Source organism: Cryptomeria japonica, chromosome 5 (assembly GCF_030272615.1).
Source record: "Cryptomeria japonica chromosome 5, Sugi_1.0, whole genome shotgun sequence".
Lineage (NCBI taxonomy): Eukaryota > Viridiplantae > Streptophyta > Pinopsida > Cupressales > Cupressaceae > Cryptomeria > Cryptomeria japonica.
Window position 1 is genome coordinate 481201683 of NC_081409.1, and position 22681 is coordinate 481224363.

At 33.0% G+C, this 22681-nt stretch overlaps 1 protein-coding gene across 2 annotated transcripts in view; it reads right to left on the minus strand.

Annotated features, from left to right (window-relative positions):
* The window catches only part of LOC131030762 (probable serine/threonine-protein kinase At1g54610), a 201618-nt gene that overhangs the window by 113372 nt on the left and 65565 nt on the right, over positions 1-22681 (minus strand). The window contains exons 4-5 of one of the 2 annotated variants that reach the window (XM_057961678.2): positions 22243-22473; positions 11910-12007 (exon numbers count right to left, since the gene is read on the minus strand). In XM_057961678.2, coding sequence (XP_057817661.2) covers positions 11910-12007; positions 22243-22473 — 329 coding nt within the window. The remainder of the gene's footprint in view (positions 1-11909; positions 12008-22242; positions 22474-22681) is intronic. The other variant, XM_057961680.2, reaches the window with a different exon arrangement.

A 22681-nucleotide genomic window follows, 5' to 3' on the forward strand; every position in this document is an offset into this window, starting at 1 on the left:
CTCACCACCTCCAACTATGCCTTTGAAAATCAATCCTGAATATCTGTAAAGTGTTGCCAACAAATAAATTATATAGGAACTAATATGGAATGTCTTTGTCCTTTCCAAGTTCATCAATTGTTCATGAAGGTTATCACTGATTATGTGGGACAAGTTGAATATCTTGGTTCCTGAGGTGATCTCATCCATGAAATACTAAATCCATGTCTCAAACAGCTGACCCTTAGGGCTGACCATTACTCTATTCAACAGTAAGATGATATCACCATACTCTTCCTTGAAGAATGGACACAATAAATACTTTGGCACCTTTCCTTGAGGTCTTTTCTTCTCAAGCCAAGACTTGTTTACATTCATAGCACAAAGTTCAAATTGACTATGATAGGCCCTCTGGGCCTACTCCTTAGTCTTATAGGTGGTTTTACTGTGCTTTAGTATACCAAATGTCTCCTAGATGGACAATTCTGAAAGATTAGGCAAGAGACCCTTCCATCTGGTGCAATGATTGCTCTAGATTGTGCTTTATAGTGCAAGGCACATTCGACAATCATCTCAACACACTCTTTGGCTAGTGGGAATCCAACTACCTGGACAATTCCGTTTTGCATCATCCTGCGAGCAATAGGTGTGGGAATGTGTCCATCATGTCCATACATTCTTTTCTTAAATTCTTATATATCAACATGCTCGAGATCTGTGTCGGTGATGTTCTTCCATTTGGATTTGAGTGTGGACTTCAATTGCGCTCCCTTGCTGGTGAACTTCATTGCCACCTGTAAAAACACATAAAAACTCCATGTTATTTTCATATTTTAAATTCTTTTCTGAAAATTTTACTTTTATCCTGTTAAAACGCTGTCTTTGAAGGGTTTGGTCAAGAAATTAATGAAAAATAAGATAGAAAGATGAGGAAATTCAGTCAAATTGAGTTTTTGAATCCTCTTTATGATTGAAATTTACCTCTGATTCTGAAATTATGCCTTAAAATAAGAGAAAAGTGCTTAATTTCTAGACCCTTGACACTTAGAAGAATGTTCTTCTGGACAATTCTTTAAAAATCCAAAATTTATGAAATTTAAGAGAAAACTTAATTTCCATGCTCTCCAAATTTTCACCCTGAATAGTGAATTGTGAAAGTGAATTGGTTGAAAATATATAGAGTTTAGGGTTTTTTAATTTAGAAGTTTTTGATTTGTTTTATTGTTGTTGTTTTTTTAATCTTTCCAAAATGGAAAGCTTTATTCCTTCTCTCAAAAATTTGATTTTATCCAAGAATATTCTAGAAATTTTGAATTTTGACAAAATTTTCTAAGTGTCAAGAATCAAGAATATTTCGTGTGCCAAATTTATTTCTCATCATGTTGGTCTGATTTTATGTGAATTAAGATTAGAACTTCATCTTTCTAGCATGGCAAATTTGTTCTCAATTTTAAGTCTCTGGCTAGGTATCTTCACATATTCCATTTATGTCTGGATGAATCAATGTGTTAGTGTATGATTGACTTGTAAGGATTTGGATAATTTCTTCATGCCTTTGGGTTTGTGATTTTGGAAGGAATTCATTTCAATTTGCACATCCTATCTTTGTTTTCCCTTAGGCGGACTTGAATCTTGTTTGTCCTACCAATTCATGTCTTGGATTGCCTTGGATCAGTTCTTGGAAGAACTTTTGGACAATTACCTTTGGGTGATTCTTCATCCATCATGTCTTGGTGAGCTTGGACAATCATATGTCTTTTTGTCATGAACCATCCTTCTTGTACTTAGCGAATTTTTGGGAGTTGTTTTGATATTGTGCCTTTTGTCCATGGTGAATTTCAAGATGGATCAGACAGTTTATCTTTCTTCCTACCATATCTTTTATTTCATTTTTGTGTGATGCTTCATTTGTCAAACCCTAGAGGAACTTGGATGAGAATGTGTTAAGCCGTGTTTTGTGAGACAAACTTCCAACTTGAATGCCTTATTTCTTGGTGAGATTTACATGCTATGGACAGGTTCGTGTTATGCTTGGAAGGTCATGTGGATCAAACTTGAGTAATCTTTCCTTTTCAAGGCGGATTTGGATGGCTTTTAGAGCTTCAATCTGCTATCTTCGGCATTGCTAATCATGGCAAATTGGAATTCCATCAGCTAGACAATTTTATTTAGTTTTCAAACTCTTGAATATGTGAATTCAGATTACTTTCTTCTTGACAGGGCAGAGTTTACTCTTCCTTAAGCAAGTTTGTTTTATACTTGGAAGATCATCAAGGAATCTGTCAAAGAATTTAGAATTTTATCTTCAGCAAACCTTCAATTTGTTGTCTAGGATGATCTTGGATGAGTTTTAGATATGTATCTTCCTCCAATTTGTCTTAATTTCTCATCAAAGGCAGATTTGATAGTCTTCTGGACAAGGTGAAGTGCAGATTTGGAAGATTTTTAACAAGACTATGTGCAGATTTGATTGATCTTTCTCTCCTTAAGAAGATTCAAGGATGAACAATGGTGAATCTTTCTGAATACGATAAGATATGAAGCTTTATTGTCTTAACATCAAACCTTCAATCTGTTGTTAATGGCAAATTTGGAGGATATGTTGCACTTCTTGAATGTCTCTTTCAAACCCTTGGTCTTTCTTTTATCCCTTAAGGTAAATTTTGCTAACTCTGTTGCAAATTTGATAACTTGATCAAACTTTGGAGTTTCTTCCTTTGGCGAATTTTACGAAGGATTCGATCTTGCTTTGAAGAAAGCGGTGTTAATGGGATGAAACCTTTTTCTATAGCTTCTTTGATGGCTTCTAGAAGCTTTATCCTCTCTTCTAGAAGTTCAAACTCTCTTTGCTAGGCAAATAATGATGTCTTTAATGAAAATAAAACCTTGTCTTATAGTTTTCTTGGAGACTTCTAGAAGCTTTATCTTAACCTTTTTCTTGGCACACAAGGAAGTAATTTTAAGAAAGTTTTATTTCTTTAAGTGTTCGTTTAAGAAGTTCGAACTCTTCATTTCTTTCTTCTAGAAGGGAGTTTATAAATTTAGAAAGTTTTAATGCTTTATTCCTCTTCTAAGAAGTTCGAACTTGACATGGAGGCTTCCATCATATTTTAGAAAGTTTTATTTGCTTTATTCTCCTAGAAGTTCGAACTTAACATGCCATATATTTTATTGACTTTGACTGTTTTAAATGCCAAGTCATCTTTCTTTGCCATGCCATCTTTCATTGCTAATTAGGAAGGTCTTCTTGTCTAGGTGAACTTGCAAAGAATTTGGACACATTTTATTATTTTCTTGTGCCACACTTTACACTCTCTTCTCCCTAGGCGAACTTTGTCAATCCTTGGACAAGGTGGACTTTGGAGAGTGTTAGACATGTCTTCTTGAGCGAACTTTATATTCCTTGTGCCATCCTTCATCAAGGCGGACTTTGTCAATCCTAGGACAAGGCAGACTTTGGAGGGTGTTGGACATGGTGAAAGTTGCATACACTTAACCATTTCTTCTTTGATCCAAGCTTGACCATACATAGGAGTTTGTTAACTTTCGCCATGAGTTAGTTGACCCCCAGTACAAGTTTGCCATTTGTCGGACAATTTTACTTGGACAACTCTCCTATGCCTTGGCAAACATTGATTCTGTCGAAACATCTTCCATGCTTCACATTCTTGGACGATTTTGATTGATCATCTGCCATTCCTCTTGCTTAACCTTGAGCCTTCTCGAATTTGTCTACCATTTTACTTCTTCAACTTAGGCGAAATTTTCAATGTGTCATTCCACTTGCCTATCTTTTGACTTGGTCAACAGTGTTCATGCTATGTTCATACCTTGCTGGTTCATCTGGTACAGAAACCCTAATCTGGATTTCCATTTTTCTTTTTGCACTTGGAGACCTTATTTTTAAAATTTGAGAACATGGGTACTAATAAATCGCTGATCTTCTCGAACATAACCTAATTAGGGTTTGCATTTTGCTTTTTTCCCTTAAAGACATAATTTTCAAAATCTTAGAACATGGGTGGGAATAATTTGGCATCTTGGAAAAAGAAAAAAATTTAAAACCCTTTCTTTTTACACTTAGAAGCAAAAAAATTTGAAAGACATGGGTAGGATCAAAATGACCTAAAGAACAAAACCCTAATCTTAGAAAAAAGAAAAAATTTTGAAGCCCTGCTTTTTATATCTAGAGTCGAGAATTTCAAATTCCAACAAAATGAGTAGTGATAAAATAGCTTAAAGAACAAAACCCAGATGTCACTTTCAAAAAAGCAGAAAAAGCAAAAAAAGCAAATAATCCTAAAAATAGCAGGTTGTCAGAAATGACCCAAAGCAATCGTGATCTTCATCCTCCAGACCTTTTGAACACTTTGACAACACTTAAATTCAATTTTAGGCTTAAATTATCAATCTGACCCGAATGACCTCAAAACTCTAACTCTTAACTCTCTTAAAATGAAGATTTATGAAAATGCAAAGCCAAGACATATCCTAAAAAAAACCGAAAATAAGGGGTCCACATCTATGATGGGGTGATGTGTGAATTAGGTCACAATACCACCCAAGGCTAGATTTCTCTCATCAAACCTATGGAACCGTGCACCCCCAAAGTCCTTTGAGAAACAGACAAAATCCCAAGCCAACAAATGGATTTTAGTTTTAGATTCCTTATTTCAATTCCAAAGAAGTTTTTTCAATAAAGATTCTAGTTCCAACTTAACCTTCTTAGGCATAGGAAGAACATACATGGCATAATTTGGGATTGTTGCCAACATTGTTTTGATCAATAGAATTATACTTGCTAAAGAAAGATAGGTATTCTTCCAAGATGCAATTCTACTCTTTATTGAATCTACAATGGAAGACCAAAAACCTACTTTGTTAGCCCCTGAAAATAAAGGGATGTTGAGATACTTACAAGGCAAAGTTCCCTATTTGAAACCAAGAATAGGAGTAAATCTATTCATCAAAGTAATGGAGCAGTTGAAGAAAAAAACCTTTGATTTAGATGCATTCACTTTCTACCCTAAAATTGTACAATACAAATCCAAAGCTTTCTTAATTACCTTAGCTTCTTTGCCAGTAGCTTCCCCAAATAGCATAGTTTCGTCAACAAACAATGCATGAGTTACTAAAAAATGAGTTTGTGGAAGCAAAATCCCTTTCCAAACCTGAAGATTATGCAATGTCGAATATTTTCTACTCAATGCCTCTACCAAAATTATAAACAAAGAAGGGGAAAGATGATCCTCTTGTCAAACACCTTGTGAAGAGGAAAAGAAACCAGTTGGTCTGCCATTCACACTAACCGAGAACTTTGCTCCTGATATACATGAAATAATCTGGACTTACACCATTTTGATGAGAAGCCAAACTTAAGTAGAACTTGATGAAGAAATGACCACTTAACTCTGTCATACACTTTCATCATATCTAATTTGATCAATTATTGAATCCAATTTATGAGAGGAGATAGAATGAATAACCTCATGTACAACCAAAGCTCCTTTGAGGTTTCCTTACCTGGCACAAAACCACCTTGCTAAATAGATATAATTTTGCGAATGATCTTGGCCAACCTTAGTGAAATGGCTTTAGTCACAATCTTGTATATGGTATTACATAATGATATAGGCCCGAAATCTGCAAATGTGGAAGGGTTTGCCATTTTTGGAATTAATGCAATGAGGGTGGTATTGAATTGTTTCAAAATATTCCCATTTTTCCTAGACTCTTCAACAACATTTCTGAAAGAAAATAGTTGTAAACCCATCCGGACCCGAAGCTTTGTCTGGATGCCCAGAGAAAACAACTAACCTGATTTATTCTAAAGAAAATGGTTTCAACAATTCCAAATTATCTCGTGTTGAAATCAAATAAGGCATATGATCCAACAAATCTTTGTCATTAAGATTAAGTTTGCATTCAAGTCATTTGAATTTGACAACGAGGAAAAAAATTAATAGCTTCAAGATTGATATCCTCATTATCTATATGAATATCTCCTAATCCATTTTTAATTTGAGATATCCAATTAGTTGTTCTCCTCATTTTTGTTGAGGAATGGAAAAATTTAGTGTTCCTATCTCTTGCTTGCAACCAATTCTCCCTAGACTTCTGCTTCTAATAAATCTCCTCTCTATGAAGAACCTCTTCAACTAAAGATTCGATTGTTTCAACTGAACATAAGATTGTCCATTAAACCCAAATTGCATGATATCATTATTAATAGATAGCATATGAGCTTCTAATTCTTCTTTAGACTTAAAAATGTTCTTGAACACCAAAGAGTTCCACTCCTTGATTTGTGATTTTAACCAATTTAACATTTTACAAAACTGGAACATCCTGGACCCATGAAAAAAGGGAGCATTCCACCACCAAGATTGAAGTAGTGGCATAAAAAATGCATCACGAAACCACATTCTCTCAAACTTAAAAGAACCTGCTAGCTTTTGTCTAGGAGGAGAAAAGGGAACACCCACAACTATTGCAAAATGATCTAATCTTGTGAGAGGTATAATATTGGAAGTCGGAACAGCATATTTGGAGCACCAATTGGGATTGACAAAGAACCTATCCAGCCTCTCAACAATATGACCAAATGCATCTCTCCTGTTTATCCAAGTCATATTACCATTATAAGGAACACAGTCTTTCAATCCATTATTACCAACAAAATTGTTGAAGTCCTGCATTGTTTTGAGAGGAGGAATGATACCTCCCATTTTATCTCTAATGGAAAGAACTGCATTAAAATTCCCCCCAATAATAAATAGCAAATCAGGGTATTTGGCTAAAGAAACTGATAAAGACTCCCATAAGTATTGCTTTCCCATAGTTAAATTCGGCCCATAAACAACAATCATGCAGAACACAGCTTGAGGATAAATAACTCATGCCAAAATGAAGTTAGCTTTGATCTATATGCTTTCAATATTGACACTTTTCTCCTTCCAAAGGATAGCAAGATCCCCTAATTCCCCTATGGATTGAGAAGCAATATATTTCCATTTTTTCCAATTTTTGAATGGTTGTAAATATTAATTTTGGAAAACTTGGTCTCTTGTATCAACATTATGTCTGCCCCACAACCCTCAATCTAAGAATGACGAGGTGCCTTTTGTTAGGGGCATTAATACCCCTACCATTCCAAGAGACAATCTTCCCTTGAGAGCATTCCACTCTCTTAGGGATATATTTATCATCCAAGGTAGTATGTAAATGTGCCTTAATATCCTCTGAAGTCTTCTTAACCAACATCTTTTTCTTTGGAGGCCTGCCAACTAATGCACGAGCACCTAGGTGGCCATATGCTTCTTTTTGGCCATGTTGAGTTATTTCAAGTTTCATGTCATCTCAAGATGTAATAAGGTCATGAAGGGCCATTCTTCACGTAATAAGGTCCTTGAAGGCCAATTTGTAATGATTAAGTTCAGGTTGTAGGCGTGTTGTCTCAATATTGTCAAAGTTGTCATTATTGGGTGAAAGTGTGTCAAGGCATCAAATGGGGTATTTAATCATGTATAGAGGTTATTTGGACCTATTTTAATATAATCATAATGGTTTGGGGTCATAGAGGTCCTATTTTGGACAATGAGTCAAGTTGTGTAAAAAAATGTCAAGAATGGCAAAAGTTGTCAAAAGCAATTTTGCACCACATTGGTGCTTAGGTGTTAGTTTGTTGATACCAATTCAAATTTCAGTTGTAACCATTGGGGAAGGTTTGAAACTCTTTAAAAGGCTCTTTCCTCGACCAAGGAGGTATTAGAGTTGATACGAATGTATTGGAAGAGAAAATCAATAAAGAATTTTGAGTTCCCTGCAAATTCTCTATGATTTTTAGGCACAACAGTCTGATATGCCCTAGGGTTCACATTGGCTTAATAAAATATAAAAACCTTACTTCCCATTCATGAAAGAAGCCCAAAATGGGTGAGGAGTTGTATTTTGTTATGCTCTTTCATGTTTTGATGCTTGCAAGGCCCCATAATGAAGTTAGCACATGCAAAAATGGTGCAAAGTTTTGATTTTTTGAGTCTTAGTCAGAAAAGATAGTGAATTTAATGGTGTAAGGGTGGTGTGTATGCAAAGTTGGGTTCCTAGAGGTTGGTTGAAGGTTTAGAGGGGTGTGAGGGGTTAGTGGAGACCCTTATCAAGTCTTTGAGGCCCTTGATTAATCAAAATTCTCATCATTTTTATGATTGTTTTAAAACTGGGTATATTGTTGTCCTAATGAACTAGTAACCCGAGATTTTGTGAATATGATGCAAAGAAAGGGTCCTCTGAAGGTGATAGGAAGCCTTGGTGAGAGGAGTTGACTCAAATTATTATAATTGTCCTAAACAAAGTTGTGGCTACCACAGTGAACCAGTGATATAGCAGCAAGTTTTCTTTATGACCTTTAGGGTGGATAGGAGGGTGAATGATTGGTGATTTGCCTATGTTGAAGAGTCTCTTCAAGGGTGTCTTGAAGTCCCTTGGATTGGTGAATATCTGTTTGTCATTGTGATTTATTCTTATGGACAAGTTGAGGTCCTAATAAGAGTTGGTCTTGTCTGAGTAGGGTTTAAGGGTTTGGTGTGATCTAGGAGTTGGAGAGACTCATATTGGACTTGAACAAGTTTGTTGAACCTAATCTAATGAATTCCAATGGTTGTACAAGGGTTGGGAGGCATGAGTACACTTTTGGGGTGTTGAAGCCTATTGAGCACCTATTATCCTTGTGATCTTGAGAGTTTGTGAAGAGTTGACACATGTTTGAATAGGTGAGTTGGGAGAAAGATCTCCCTAGTTTGTTGTGTTTGTTGGGTGCACTGCATCACCAACTTTACCTTTTGGCTTCTTGATAGGCAACAATTTCTTTGACCTAGTTTGATAAATAGAGCATTGAATGGGAGACTCATAGGTAGGGCCTTGTATTATCTACAAAGAATCTAACTTCTCACAATCTAGAGCTATTTGAATAGGAGATCCAGAGGAAAGATCTTGAATTATATTCAATGAATTGGTCTTATCACAGACTAGAGAAATCATATCACTGTCTTCATTATAATATGTTAACAGTAACAAAGGTTCATCTTGATTTAGTTCTGAGATGTTCAAAGATCGAGGATCAAACTCAAAATTGGTTAATAAACCAGTAGCTTCCGCCTAAAAAACTAGAGAAATCCTATTTTCCAAACAAACGGAATCATGAGAAAAATTACACTAGCTAGGCTCATCTGTTAACCCGCAAAGTGTAGCTTCCTCATTTATTACTTGATCACAACCCTTCTCAAATTGTTCCTCAATCAGTAAATCTAACTCCCCTGCCAAAAGAGGAGCTTTGAATTTCTCTAAAAAGCCCTTATTCTCCCCCAAAACTTCATAATGAAGAGAAGGTATCATAAATTGAGGTAAAGGTCGGGTAATTGACAGAGTGCGCATGCATTCCTTGTCTACACGAATCTTGAAACTCGAGGAGCTATTAAAGTTTAAGGGAAGAGTCCCTCATATGAAAAGAACCCATCATTTTTTGACATAACACAATCCACTGCCAGAGTCATTTTAGACTTAACCTTGACAATCCTATTATCCTATTGAGTATAGGAAGAAAAGTCTATCTGAAAAAAAATATTCAAGAATCTTCAAACAAAACAAAGGGGTTAAAACAACACTTCTATGGATCAGTGACTTGATCATCACGGACTCTAACTTCTCCACAACTCTCTCCTTGACATGCAAACGTAAGATGACCTAATTGATCAATAAAACTAGCTACAGTCATAGGTTGTAACAGTTCTACCACTTGATTCCAAGTACCATACTTAGAATAAATTTCTAGCCTCTCTGGAAAGGGTTTAGACAAATCAACCAGAAGGCAAACCCTAGAAGGAAGAGATGTTTGCTCAAAAGGAACAAGGTCATGCCTAATGAAGATACCCATCTGATTTGCCAACATTTGGATCAAATCTAAATCTCTATATTCCAATGGTAGACAAGGAAACTAAACCCAACAAGGAGCAAATTCAAGTCTGTTTTCTTGGGATCAAAATTAGGGCCCCAAAGCATAGTGAAAAGACCACACCCTTCACAAAACCATCCTTTATTCTTATGAACCCTATCCCTGAATGATTTTTATGAGAATATAGCTATAAACAATTTGCAACCATTATCTATATAAAAAAATTCCTTTAAACCATTCCAGTTCTCTTGAGCCCAAGACTACATAAAAGATGTTTCAAAAGAGTGATTCTGAAACTTACCAATGAGAGCCCTTTCCTTGAGATCCACAATCTGTGGATCCAGATAAGCTTGTGGGAGGGATATTTTGTAACAACCTCTTTCATCTCTTCTACCCACATTTGCAAGTATTGGAGCTACCTCCATCATAGGCGGTTGTTGAGGCTTCTTCTGTTTCCAAACTTTTAAAATACCTTTATGAAGTTGCTCTAACACCCTAGCTATTTAGAAAACCTCACCTCTGCTATTACTTAAATCCCTAAAGTGTTTCCCATCAAGATATTTTTTGGCTTGAAGGGCACTCGCTAGCAAGATTTAGATCTCTAGTGATCATGAGAACAAGATGAAGTTGGATTGTTTGAAAAACCTAGGAGCCCACAAAGAAATATTGTTCGAAAACAAAGGAGAAAATGGAGTTTTGAAAATAGGACCCCCATGCCCTTCCTTGTTCTTGAAATTACTCCTACCAACATTTACTACCAATCTCCACCGTTCCTCTACGATGTCTCCTGACTCAGACCATGAGCAATCGAGTTAGGTTTTGTAACGAACCTAGGAGTCCACAACAGAATATTATTAGGAAACGAAGGAGAAAATGGAGATTTGCATATACAAGCCTCATCCCCTACTTTGAGCCTGTTATGTCTCCTAACATCATTCCTCTACCATCCATCATCGTACCTTTGACAAGCTTGTTGTGATCTCTGACATGCTTGTTGCGATCTCTCCAAATTCGTACCAAGATTTTTGAATTTTTTTCCCGCTCGGAGCCATCCGCCTTGCACGAAGCCCATGTTTTTTCATGTATAGTTCATATTTTTTCAATTTTTAATTAATTTCTAGTTATTTCTAAATTTTAGAATCATAAATATTTTCTATTGATTATCTCATTATAAAAAAATATAGCTTAAAATTTGTATTTGGGTTTTACTTTAAATGAAATAATGAAGTAAAATAATATATTAAAATTTTACTTGGTTAGATCATCAAAAGGGATATAACAATTACATGTAATTTGTAGATGTATTTTTACCAAATTTTTAATAAAAATCTTCATAGCCAAATGTATTAATTAAACAATATGTATATAACTTGTGCATATGAAGGTTTTTTATAAAACATGGTAAGTCTCTATACTTAACCTATTAAAATATTAATAAAATTTATATTAAAGAAAAAAATTACAACCTAATTATGCCCATGATTTTACACAAAAGAAACAAGCAACTTTGATTTGATAAAAACATGTGAATATCTAACTAATATAATCTTATTATATTATACAAATATAAATATAAATGTGACTTTATTTTAATGTATATATATATATATATATGAGAATTCTTCCATAACTAAATAATCTGAAAATAAATTACCCTCAACAATCTAAAGAAACATTCAAATTAGTGTTTAAAGAACCTCTTTATCTATCAGAGTTCATAATATTTAGTTTTCTAAATTATGTAATCTTCACAATTATGTAAAACCAAAGTATATACAATAAAAAATAACTAGAATAAAATGTGTCAATTTAGAAAGATTTTAAAAATAAAATAAAAAATAATCATAACTTAGTTATAATATGAAATGAGTTTAAAAAGGTGTATCAATGATAAAGCCAAAACAGTTAATTCATAAAAATAGTTGTTATGAATTTATACTTTTGAAAAAATGATTTGATAAAAAAAGACATGGAAATTTCATACCTTCTTCCTTCAGGTGGGATAATTGTGTCTAAATCCCTAACTTGAGGGAACCTTGGCAAGCATGAAGGATCACATGGTAAAGGACTTGTTGTGAAGAACTACAAAACCACAACAATAAATAGATTAATATATTATAGATAATTAAATCTATATAGTTATGGAAAGTTTGAATATGATACATTTGTATAACCTTGTGATATTATTTGTAACAATGTAATAACCAATGAACATGTTATATTTCTTAATGAATTTTTAATGGTTCAATATCAAAATTTAATAATTTTATTTAGAATTACACAATTTTCGTATTATATTATTTTTTAAAAATAATTATATTGGTATTACTAATTATTCGTTTTAGTCATTTTATCATAATATGTAATATTTTTGGTAATTATTATGGGTGAAAACCACATTACTTGTAATTTTTGTTTTAGATTTACTTTGATATATTTGTCTTATATGCAATGACCAGTGTACAAGTAGTACGTTCTATAAAAGTTGCTAAATTGTTGTAAACCTTGATTGAACTTTTTTTATATATCAGCTCCACTGATTATAATGGATCCTTCTATGTTACTTAGCAATGATTGTTCTTCCTCTTCTCACGATGTTGTGGTAGAAAATGATCGAATTTTTAATTTGACTCTTTATATGATATCTTATGTATATTCCCTTGTTGAGTGTATGGTCTTTACAATGCATAAATAATTTAAAACCCTAACTAGAACAAGATTTAGCATGTTTTTATGTGAATGTGATTTGGTAATTTTCCTTTTTTCTTACATATATATGATATTAGATCATTTTCTATATACATGATGTCTTTTTATTTACCATGCCAGAATATCTTTTTAGATATTTATTCTTCATTGTATTGTCTCATATAAACTAAAGTGATGTGTGATTGTACTTCATTACTTTATTGTTGTCATGTTCATGTTCATTGGGGACTTTACAAATCCATTCATATGATTGAATGATGTTACTTATTTTCATGTTCTTTCCCCATCCCTTTATATTCACAATAATTTTTACTCTAGACCAACATCACTTGTTTTTCATTTTATTTGACCTACAATATGTGTTGCTCCTTACATGCCCTCATTGTTCATAATAGCTCTGACTCTAGACCACCACCACTTGTATTGCATGTTGTGCAATAAGGAGTTGTTCATTTCATATATTCATCTTTTAGTAAATGTAGTGCACGATATTCTTGATTCACCCAAATATAAATCTCCTAATTTCTATGTGACTTCTACTTCATAATATTATCATATAGTTAAACATACTTAACAAAGAATGGTTAGATGATAAAATAATATATCATATCAGTTGTTTTTTCCATCTAGCCATCTAGCCTTTTGCCTAATTTTACCATAAAAGTGCATAAACAATATGATGTAATTCATCAACTTAAGAACACATGAATAATAGTTTTTTATTGAGATCTAATGCATACATCCAACGTATATAAAGGAGTTATGGAGTAGTCGTTAAATTTTTTTAGCATACCATCAAATTTCAATCCTATAGAAGTTGATAATATTCTTGACAAAATTTATCATCATAATTCTAAGATTTTATTTTGCCCCATGAGTTTCCTAGGCCTTAGTCATTAAAGACATATATCATTATATAGGATAGTTAAATTTGAGGAGCATAACATTAAAATAAAATCAATAGATAATACATCCAATTTAAATATTTTCATCCAAACATATTTGCAACAATTGAATGTCAATACAAAAAATTAAAAAACATTAGAGTTTATGAGTAAAGGATTTGATAAGGGGACAAAATCACTTAGACTTAATAGTTTTCCCCTTACACTTGGACCACTCACTATTGGTACCTTATTCCATGTGATGCCTAGGAATTTACTAGTAGAATATTATCTTAGGGTATCTTTGAATACACAATATGAGGATGGTACCCTCTACACCATCAGTATTTGAACTCCATTCATAAAAATATGAAGTATGCAGTACATGTGGATGATAGTCCTTATGTGTTTTATTGGCTGGATGAAGCATATATTACTCTTATTCAACCTACTATGTTTTTACATTAACATCATCTAAGAAAGAGAACTATCCTTCACTGAGTATTAATGTTGATCATAAGGATGATTTAGGCCCTATAGGTTTCACATCTTCTATTAGGGAATATAACTAAATGTTAATTATTCTAAGGTTCTCCATCTATACATTTCTCCTCATAAATATGGGACCAAATATCTTCATCCTCACATGGTGATATTAGAGAACAAATCCTAGGCTTTGATGTTTTACAAATATCTAGTTATAAATATAATGTTTTGGGTTTAAATGAACAAGGAGTTTTAGAATTTGTAACATTAAAATAACAAAAAATAAGAAAAAGGGTTGGATTATTATTCTAATGTGGATAAAAATTTAAATAATTAGGCCAGATATCATGTTTTACAAATAAATATAGTAAACCACAGATTTTATAAGGAGAAATTGTAGTTTCTAATAAAGAAAACACAACCCCTTTAATATTAAGCCTTGGCGGTAGGGAGTATTAGGAGTCCAACCAAATCAAATAAACAATGAATAGGATAAGGCCAACCTTGATGAAATTAATGGGAAGTGATAAGAGGGTTGACTAAATTTTATTGCAAACTGAGTGATCAAATAATTGAAGTAACAAAAAATAAGCAAAGGGTTGGGTTATTATCCTAATGTGGTTAAAAATTCAAATAATAAGTAGAGATGTCAATGTCATGCTCTACCAGACCGCATATTTTATAAGGAGAAATTGCATCTTCTAGCAAAGAAAACACAACCCCTTTAATATTAAGCCTTCGCAGTAGGGAGTATTAGGAGGCTAACCAAATCAAATAAACAATTAATAGGAGAAGGCCGATGTTGATAAAATTAATGGGAAGTGATGAGAAGGTTGACTAAAGTTTATTACAAACTAAGTGATCAAATAAGAGGTGTCGATAATCACCAACACATAATTAATAAACTTATGTGAAGAGGTGCACCTATTGTAAAATGAATGGTTATGAGACTCACAAATAGAAAATGGAATGGTCTAAAGTATATATTGGAAAATCAGAAAATTAGAAGAAAAATATAGAAATCGAATAAGATCGAGGAATAGACTTTCAGTTATATAATTAATAATATTGTCTGTTAATACTAGTCAATAGACTTATATAATGTAAGTATTTGGTATGATGCATATTGCATTGAACTTTGATCTTGTTGACTTGTTATCTAGTCTTCCACTTGATAGCATGTAGGAATGATAAGAAATTAACATATTATTGCTAATATATATTTATAGGTAGCTATTCTTGCCGTTATGATATTCATTCATAATAAATTATATTAAGATTCCTTATTATCTTATTGAACCAACCTTCCCACTATGGAGGGGAGAATGGAATGCGTAATAAAGAAGCAAGTAGCACTGAGTTCCATCAAGTACGTCAACCCCAATTGGGGTCAAGAGGTCGAATGGTTGGGTGTTGATTATGTGATCGTTGTCTTCATGGAAAGGAATAAGATCGATGAGCCTTATATGATTTCTTAAGGGACTCTATAATGTGGATGGGTTGTTAGGGAAGTTCTTATTGAATCCCACCTACACATTATGTAATTTTCAATGGTGATTAGGATTCTCCTTATAATATTATTAATTATATATTTTCCAATCTTTCATGGATATAAGAATGATAAAACTTGGTTGCAGGATCTAAATGATCAAGATTTAAAGTTGGCAAGTTACACTTCCTTTATATAATCCATACCTGATGTGTTTCCAGCATGTCTACTCCATGAGTATCTATGACTATTGTAAACATATTCCTATCATCATGAGATTTCTATTTTTGGTTGATCTAGAATATGAGAATAACTAGAGTAAACCAAAGAGGATATGAACATGTTTAAAACATTGCATTTAAGATCATAAATGTGTGTCATGTTTCTAATCCTCATCCTAATATATGGTAAGTTTTTCATTGCTTTAAACACAAAGAGACATTCATGATATTAGACAATGTTGGATCAACCAATCAGTCTTTTACATTTACAAGTCATGCCCAAAAAGGATGAGAGGGAACTTCTTCTAAATTACAAACCTTCATGACAATGTTATTGAGAGGTATTGAAAAAACATAACCTAGTCCAAATTTGCAACTTGAAATAATATTAGAGTAGAAAAATAGAAGTTGAAACGTGAGATACATTTTCAAAAAGGGAAAAGGGAATTACAAAGTCCAAAGCCATCTTGGGAATCATCTTAAACATTCTTAATGATCTTGCTTGAGGACAAGCAATTTTGGGAAGGGCACATTATCATGCCTTGCAAATAAATACAACAGACCACAAATTCCATAAGGAGAAATCACAACTTGTAGAAAAATAAAATGTGGCCCCTTTAATATTAAGCCTTGGCAGTAGGCAGTATTAGGAGGCCAACCAAATCAAATAAACAATCAATAGGAGAAGGACAACCTTGATGAAATTAATAGGAAGTGATAAGAGGGCTGACTAAAATTTATTACAAATTGAGTGATCAAATAAGGGACTGACCAAAGTAAATAATCACTAGCACATAATTAATAAACAACCTTATGTGAAGAGTTGCACCCCTTGTGCATTGAATGGTTGTGACTCTCACACCTTGAGGGATATAAAAAGGAGATGAAACTAAATTAGGAAAAAAAACATCCAGAAAATAGAAAAGGGAACAATTTGAGTATATATTGAAAAATTAGAAAATTAGAAGAAAAAAGAAGAAATCAAATAGGATCGAGATCTAGAGACTTTCACTTTCATAGTTAATAAAACTAGTTAGCAAACTTATATACTATTCAAGTATTTGGTATGATGCATAATGCATAGAACTCTAATCTAGTTGACTTTTTATCAGGTATTCAACTTGATGGTACGTAGGAATGATAAGAAGTTAACATATTGTTGCTAATATATATTTATATGTTGCTATTCTTGCCATATATGTTAATATAATAAGGATTCTTTAATACTTTGTCCAACCAACCTTCCCATTATGGAGAAGAGAAAGAAATACATAATAAGGAAGCAAGTAGCACTGAGTTCCATCAAGTACACCAACCTCGGGTGGGGCTAAGAGATTGAATGATTGGGTGTTCATTTTGTTCCCTTGGGCTTGATGGAAAGGGATATAATCAAGGAACCTTATATGACTTCCTAAGAGACTCCATAATGTGGATGGATTTTTTAGGGAAAGCCTTATGGAATCCCACCTGCAAATTATGTAATTTGTAATGGTGATTAGGATTCTCCTTATAATATTATATTAGAATGATAACTAACTTGGTTGCATGATCTAAATCAAGATTTAAAGTTGGTAAGTTGTGCTTCCTTAATATAATCCATACCTCATTTGATATTTCTACGACAAAATATAGGAATATTCCAATAGGGGACATTACAAGAGAAATAAAATGTAGTTAATTTATGTAGTTTCTCATGACACATATTTAGTATTATGTTTGGTAGATATTGAGTTTTTTTGTGTCCCAAAACCATTATTTTAAAATCCTAGAACACAATTTAACATTCTAAGTTAGGGGTTGTCATCTTGAAACTAAAAAAGGGTTCGTCCATAGATTATGGAGGGTTGGAGACTAATGAATAATAGTGGATAATCTCTCCTACCTTTGGGCTCAACTTAAACTTAGGAGGGTATTCAAAGAGACTACTAAATGGAGTTGAAGGTGTCTAAAGGTCAAATAATAAAATAGCTATGCAATTATATTTAGGGAAAGTTAAACCCAATGGTTTTTCACTAAATTAAAGACTAGGAAACTACACATTTATCTCTCATAAAAGAAACAACAACATTACTCTAAGATATGCAAGATTATGAAACAAGACTTGATTAAAAGAGTATTTAGATACTAGTTACGCTCGCAAATAGTATTTTATATATTTTTATAAATAAATCATGATTTTCAAAAATATGACAATTAATTTCAAAATATTAATTAATGATTTTGTTTATTTAGAAGCATGGTTGAATCATGTATTTCCTAAGGATAGTGTCTACTGTCACAATTTACAAGAGGATAGAAAAAATAAATGGAAACATAGATGTATGATCTCAACATAGATGCATGTCAAAGAGGAGACATTAGACATAAAACATACTTAATCATCTATATTTATGATATAAAAATTTATATGCAACTCTGTAAATGATCATTACAAGGTTTATAATATTTTAAAAATGTTTGTGATATTTATAAAATACTATTTACATTCATGTCAACAAATGTGGCAAGACAGAACTATATAAACTATTATACATTCGCCTAATACATACATACAACCCTATAAATACTATATCCTAGATATCCACAACTGTCGTTGACCTTAAAATACTTTAGAACCCACTTTAGTCTTGAAACCTAACATTGAATAACTCAAACCATAAAATTCACTTGAAACTCACAAAAGTCCACTTGAAATAGTGATTACCAACCTTTTTATGAACATTAACTTTTACATATCAAAGTGGAAAATGACCATTCAAAAAATCCACAAATCAACCAACTGCATTGAAGGAAACCCATATCATAGTGATGCATGAGCAAAATTTGAAACCATTGGGAATCTTGCATTACCCAAAAATATTTTCTATTTTATTATAGTGTGTTTATGTTGTTCTTGGCATTTTAATAAATCAAGAAGCTTCTAGTTCATCAAATTTGAAAAAGTGGAGATTTTTAGTGAATGTTGTTTTTCAATTCATCATATTGTTTCAAAAAATATTTAATCCTAAAATACACGAGAGATGGAGCTAAACCATTTGACATGAATGTTTGTGACTATGTTTTACTAAATATGACAAGTATTCTTTGTCGTATCCATCACTAGTTGAGAGAATTTAAATTTGTTTATTCTTGCTTGGCAATTTATGATAAATATTAATTTTTGAATTTTTGTGAAAATTGAGATAAAATAATTTAGTAGGGCCCAATTTCAAAGAAAATTATGCAATAAAAAATTATTTTAAAAAACACATTTTTATACTACAACATGATTGGGAAATTTCATGATCCTTTGTTCACTTGTTTGTATTATTTTCCTAGTTTTTTTGGTACTACCCCCTTATGAGGTGTTGAACAATTTTGGCACCTTTTAGTTATGAATCTTTAAAATTGCAAGGTTAGTAGAGGCATTGGAATGGGAAAAAATGTCCCACTTGCTTAAAATTAAAAATTAAAAAAAAAACCGACAAGAAGAGAGGTGGTGTTGTAGTGGGAACAACAAGAATAGAGTTGCAAGAAGAAAATGATATAAGGATTTGTTGAAGTTTGAGAGAAGTAGAAATAAAAACGAGAAAAGGTTGCAGGAAAAGTGTGGCACCATAGTGGATAAGTCACCCATTTTGGGCTTACACCAAAAACTAATAAAAAATTAGAGGAAAATTAATGTTGTGTATGGTAGGAAAGAAAACAAACAAAGTAGAAGTAGATTTGTGAATTTTTAATGTTTCATGAAAGATCAATTTTACAATATTGGACGTTATAGGATTCAATAAATATATTTTGAAATACATTGTTCTTGTTGTGATTGTGGATATTGAGGAAAAAAATCATATTTGTTGAGAATTAAGGTGTCTCAATCTTTGTAATTTTTTAGCATGATTTAATTAGTTATATTTATTTATTTATCTACAATGTGATTTTGTATGCACATACCAATTCCTCGTCTTGTGGCAGTTGGCATGGTGACTTGTCATCCTATTGGGAAGTTGACATGGATATTTTTTGTCCTTGCATGAGGAAATCGACATCCCATTTGTTTTGGCTTAATTTCAACGATGTGTTGACATCTTGTGCATTATGTAAGAGGTTATGATGTTTTATGATGAATGACATATTCTATACAAGTAAGAGCTAGGATTAGAAAGGAATTCTATGAAATGTTATGACACATATGAAAAGTGTCACTAAGCATCTTTGCATGGAGAATTTGAGCACCCAAGTTGAGTTATGACAAGCTCTAAGAGAATCAACTATTTTTAGTCAATTATGACAATTTCTCTTATAATGGTAAGTGTTGTAAGTTATGGCAACTTAAGGGGTATAAGGGAATATTGTACAAGTTTCCATTTGTATGTAAAAGTTGTGGAAAATTATGCCATGTGTATTTGGATGCCTATGCATAAAGCTTTATTCTTTATAATACGATGCTTGAGGAGTGGTCTTTACATTGGTTGATTTGTAGGTACTATTATACGATTGAGATTGCTCTAGAATTGTCAAGTGGTGAACTCCCAAAAGAACTTGTAACTATGCAAGTTTAATGTAACCTCCATTATTTACACTAGATATATATATTGAGTTGTACTTTTTTCTCTTGAGAGGGTTTTTCCCATGTATATAGGTGTTATGGCATACTTTTGTTATGCTTATTTTGTGCATCTTTTGTCTATAAATGTTAAAGATTTAGAAATTTGCAAAAGCTTTTTTGCATACCTTTATTTCTTTTAGTTGGTACAAGAGCTTGGCCAATTTTGGTCTCATTGTTGGATTAAGGGTTTTTTGAACTAATCTTTATTTGAGTAAGAGCTCGTTTCAAAGAATTTTGTGATCTTGTTACGAGAAGGAGATGGCTAGCACACCTAGAAGAATAGAGGTGGAGAAGTTTAATAGTGGCAACTTTTAGTTATGGAAACTTAAGATGGAAGATATGGTCATAGATTGAGACCTATGGACTGAAATATTTGTTACCAAACCTACCAATATTTGTGTCCCCCTTTCCATCATCACAGACAATGGTCCCCTTCCCCTTCTAAGAATCAAGATGTCAATGACACCGTACTATCCTTAAGGTAACGGCTAGGCTGAGGCCTCTAACAAAAATATCTTCCACATCTTCAAAAAGATGATCAATGAAGTTGGTCGTGATTGGCATATTCAGTTGAACCCCGCCTTGTGGGCTTACCACACGAGTGTCCGCACTCCCACAAATGCCACTCCATACTCACTTGTTTATGGTGTTGAAGCCATATTGTCCATTGAGGTTGAGATACCTTCCCTACAGGTCTTTTTGCACAACGTGGTCAATGATGAAGACTACAGAGTGTCCCACTTGCATGAGTTAGAATTGTTGGATGAAATAAGACAAGCTGCTTGTGATCACCTTAGAGCATATTAGCAGCGCATGTGTCGAATTTACAACCACGGAGTTAGATCTCGCACATTTGAAGTCAGTGATCTTGTCCCAACATCCAACAATGGAGTACATGTCAACAAAGAACAAATGCAAAGCAAAACAAACAAAACATGCACATGCATTTGAAAGAAACCTCATTGCATTGCACTCCTATCAACCAAGATCTTATGCTTCATCAAAAGTGCTCTCAAAAGCACATGCACAAAAGGTTATGGTGAATGGAGATTTGAAGAATGATTTGAAGCTATGTAAGATGAATGTAAGATAAGCAAAGATGCAAGAATGATTAAGAAAAGCAAGAATGCAAGAAAGAGTGATGCAAGATGTGGGATACAAGATGTGATATGCAAGATGTTGATTAACTTGCCAAGCTTAGAAATGAGGAGCAAGGTATTTATAGATGTTCTCAGGGTGGAATCCAAGTTGTAGGATGAATGTGGGATAAAATATTGGTTTGGAGGTGTAAGTGTTTATCCCATATTCATTAGGTGAGTGTAATAGGTGGGAGTGAAACAAGATAAATAGAGGATGGATTGGGTAATGCAAGATAGTTTAGGAATAATATGAATAAAATGGGATAATGATATAATGTGACATTTATTTAATAGATTAATGAATTAATGGAAAAATGGGATAAATATGGATATTAATATAATGAATAATATAGAGGATAGGATAATAAGATATTATTTAATTTGGATACACTTAATGATTGGAAAGGATGTTGATTAAGAGGACAATATTAATGAAAAAAATTATGTGTCTACACCATCCTTTAGTTTCATCTATCTTTTGTCCCAAATTAAATACATGATTTCTAGAAGTGATCTAAAACATTTGTGTGTAAAAATGACCCTTGAAGTTTAAAATTTAAAATTAGTTTTAGTCCTTCTTGTTTTCCCTGTTGTTGTTGACATGAAGCATGATAACTTCAACTTTGGAATGGTTGAAAAGAATCATCTAGTGATATTAGCATTGTATCAATAGATAAAGAGTAGTTGTCTTCAATTATTGACTTGAATTCCTCGCATAATTTGACAAAAGAAAGTAGAGAAGTAAATAATAATTTTATTGTTGCAGAAAGCAAAGAAGATGAAAGATAAATTTGAGAGACTTACTTGGGTCATTAAGGCTCGAGATGCGGTACCCCGATCAGGTGGGTCGAGGGCAAGAAGCGTATTCAAGAGATTTAATGCTGAGGCGGGTAAATCCTTGAAGCTCTCCCCCAGATTCCTCTTATAACAATGTTGTGGCCTGAACATGGCCGCTGTGTTTGGCGATTTCAGCTTTTTCCAGTAATCTTCAGATGGTGATCCACACATTTTGAATATCTTATGCAGTTGTTCTACCTGTGCATCAAAATCTTATATTCACTCTCCCTCTCCCAAATAAGACCAAGTGTATTGCAGGGGAGATAAAGTTTGTGTAGATTATTTCTTAAATAAAAAATTATGTCATAAAGCATATTTAAGATCTATATTTTTTAAAATATTTATTTTGTAAAACGTTTAGTGACTATTACAAAGATTGGTTTCCATGGGGAACTTAATCATCCAT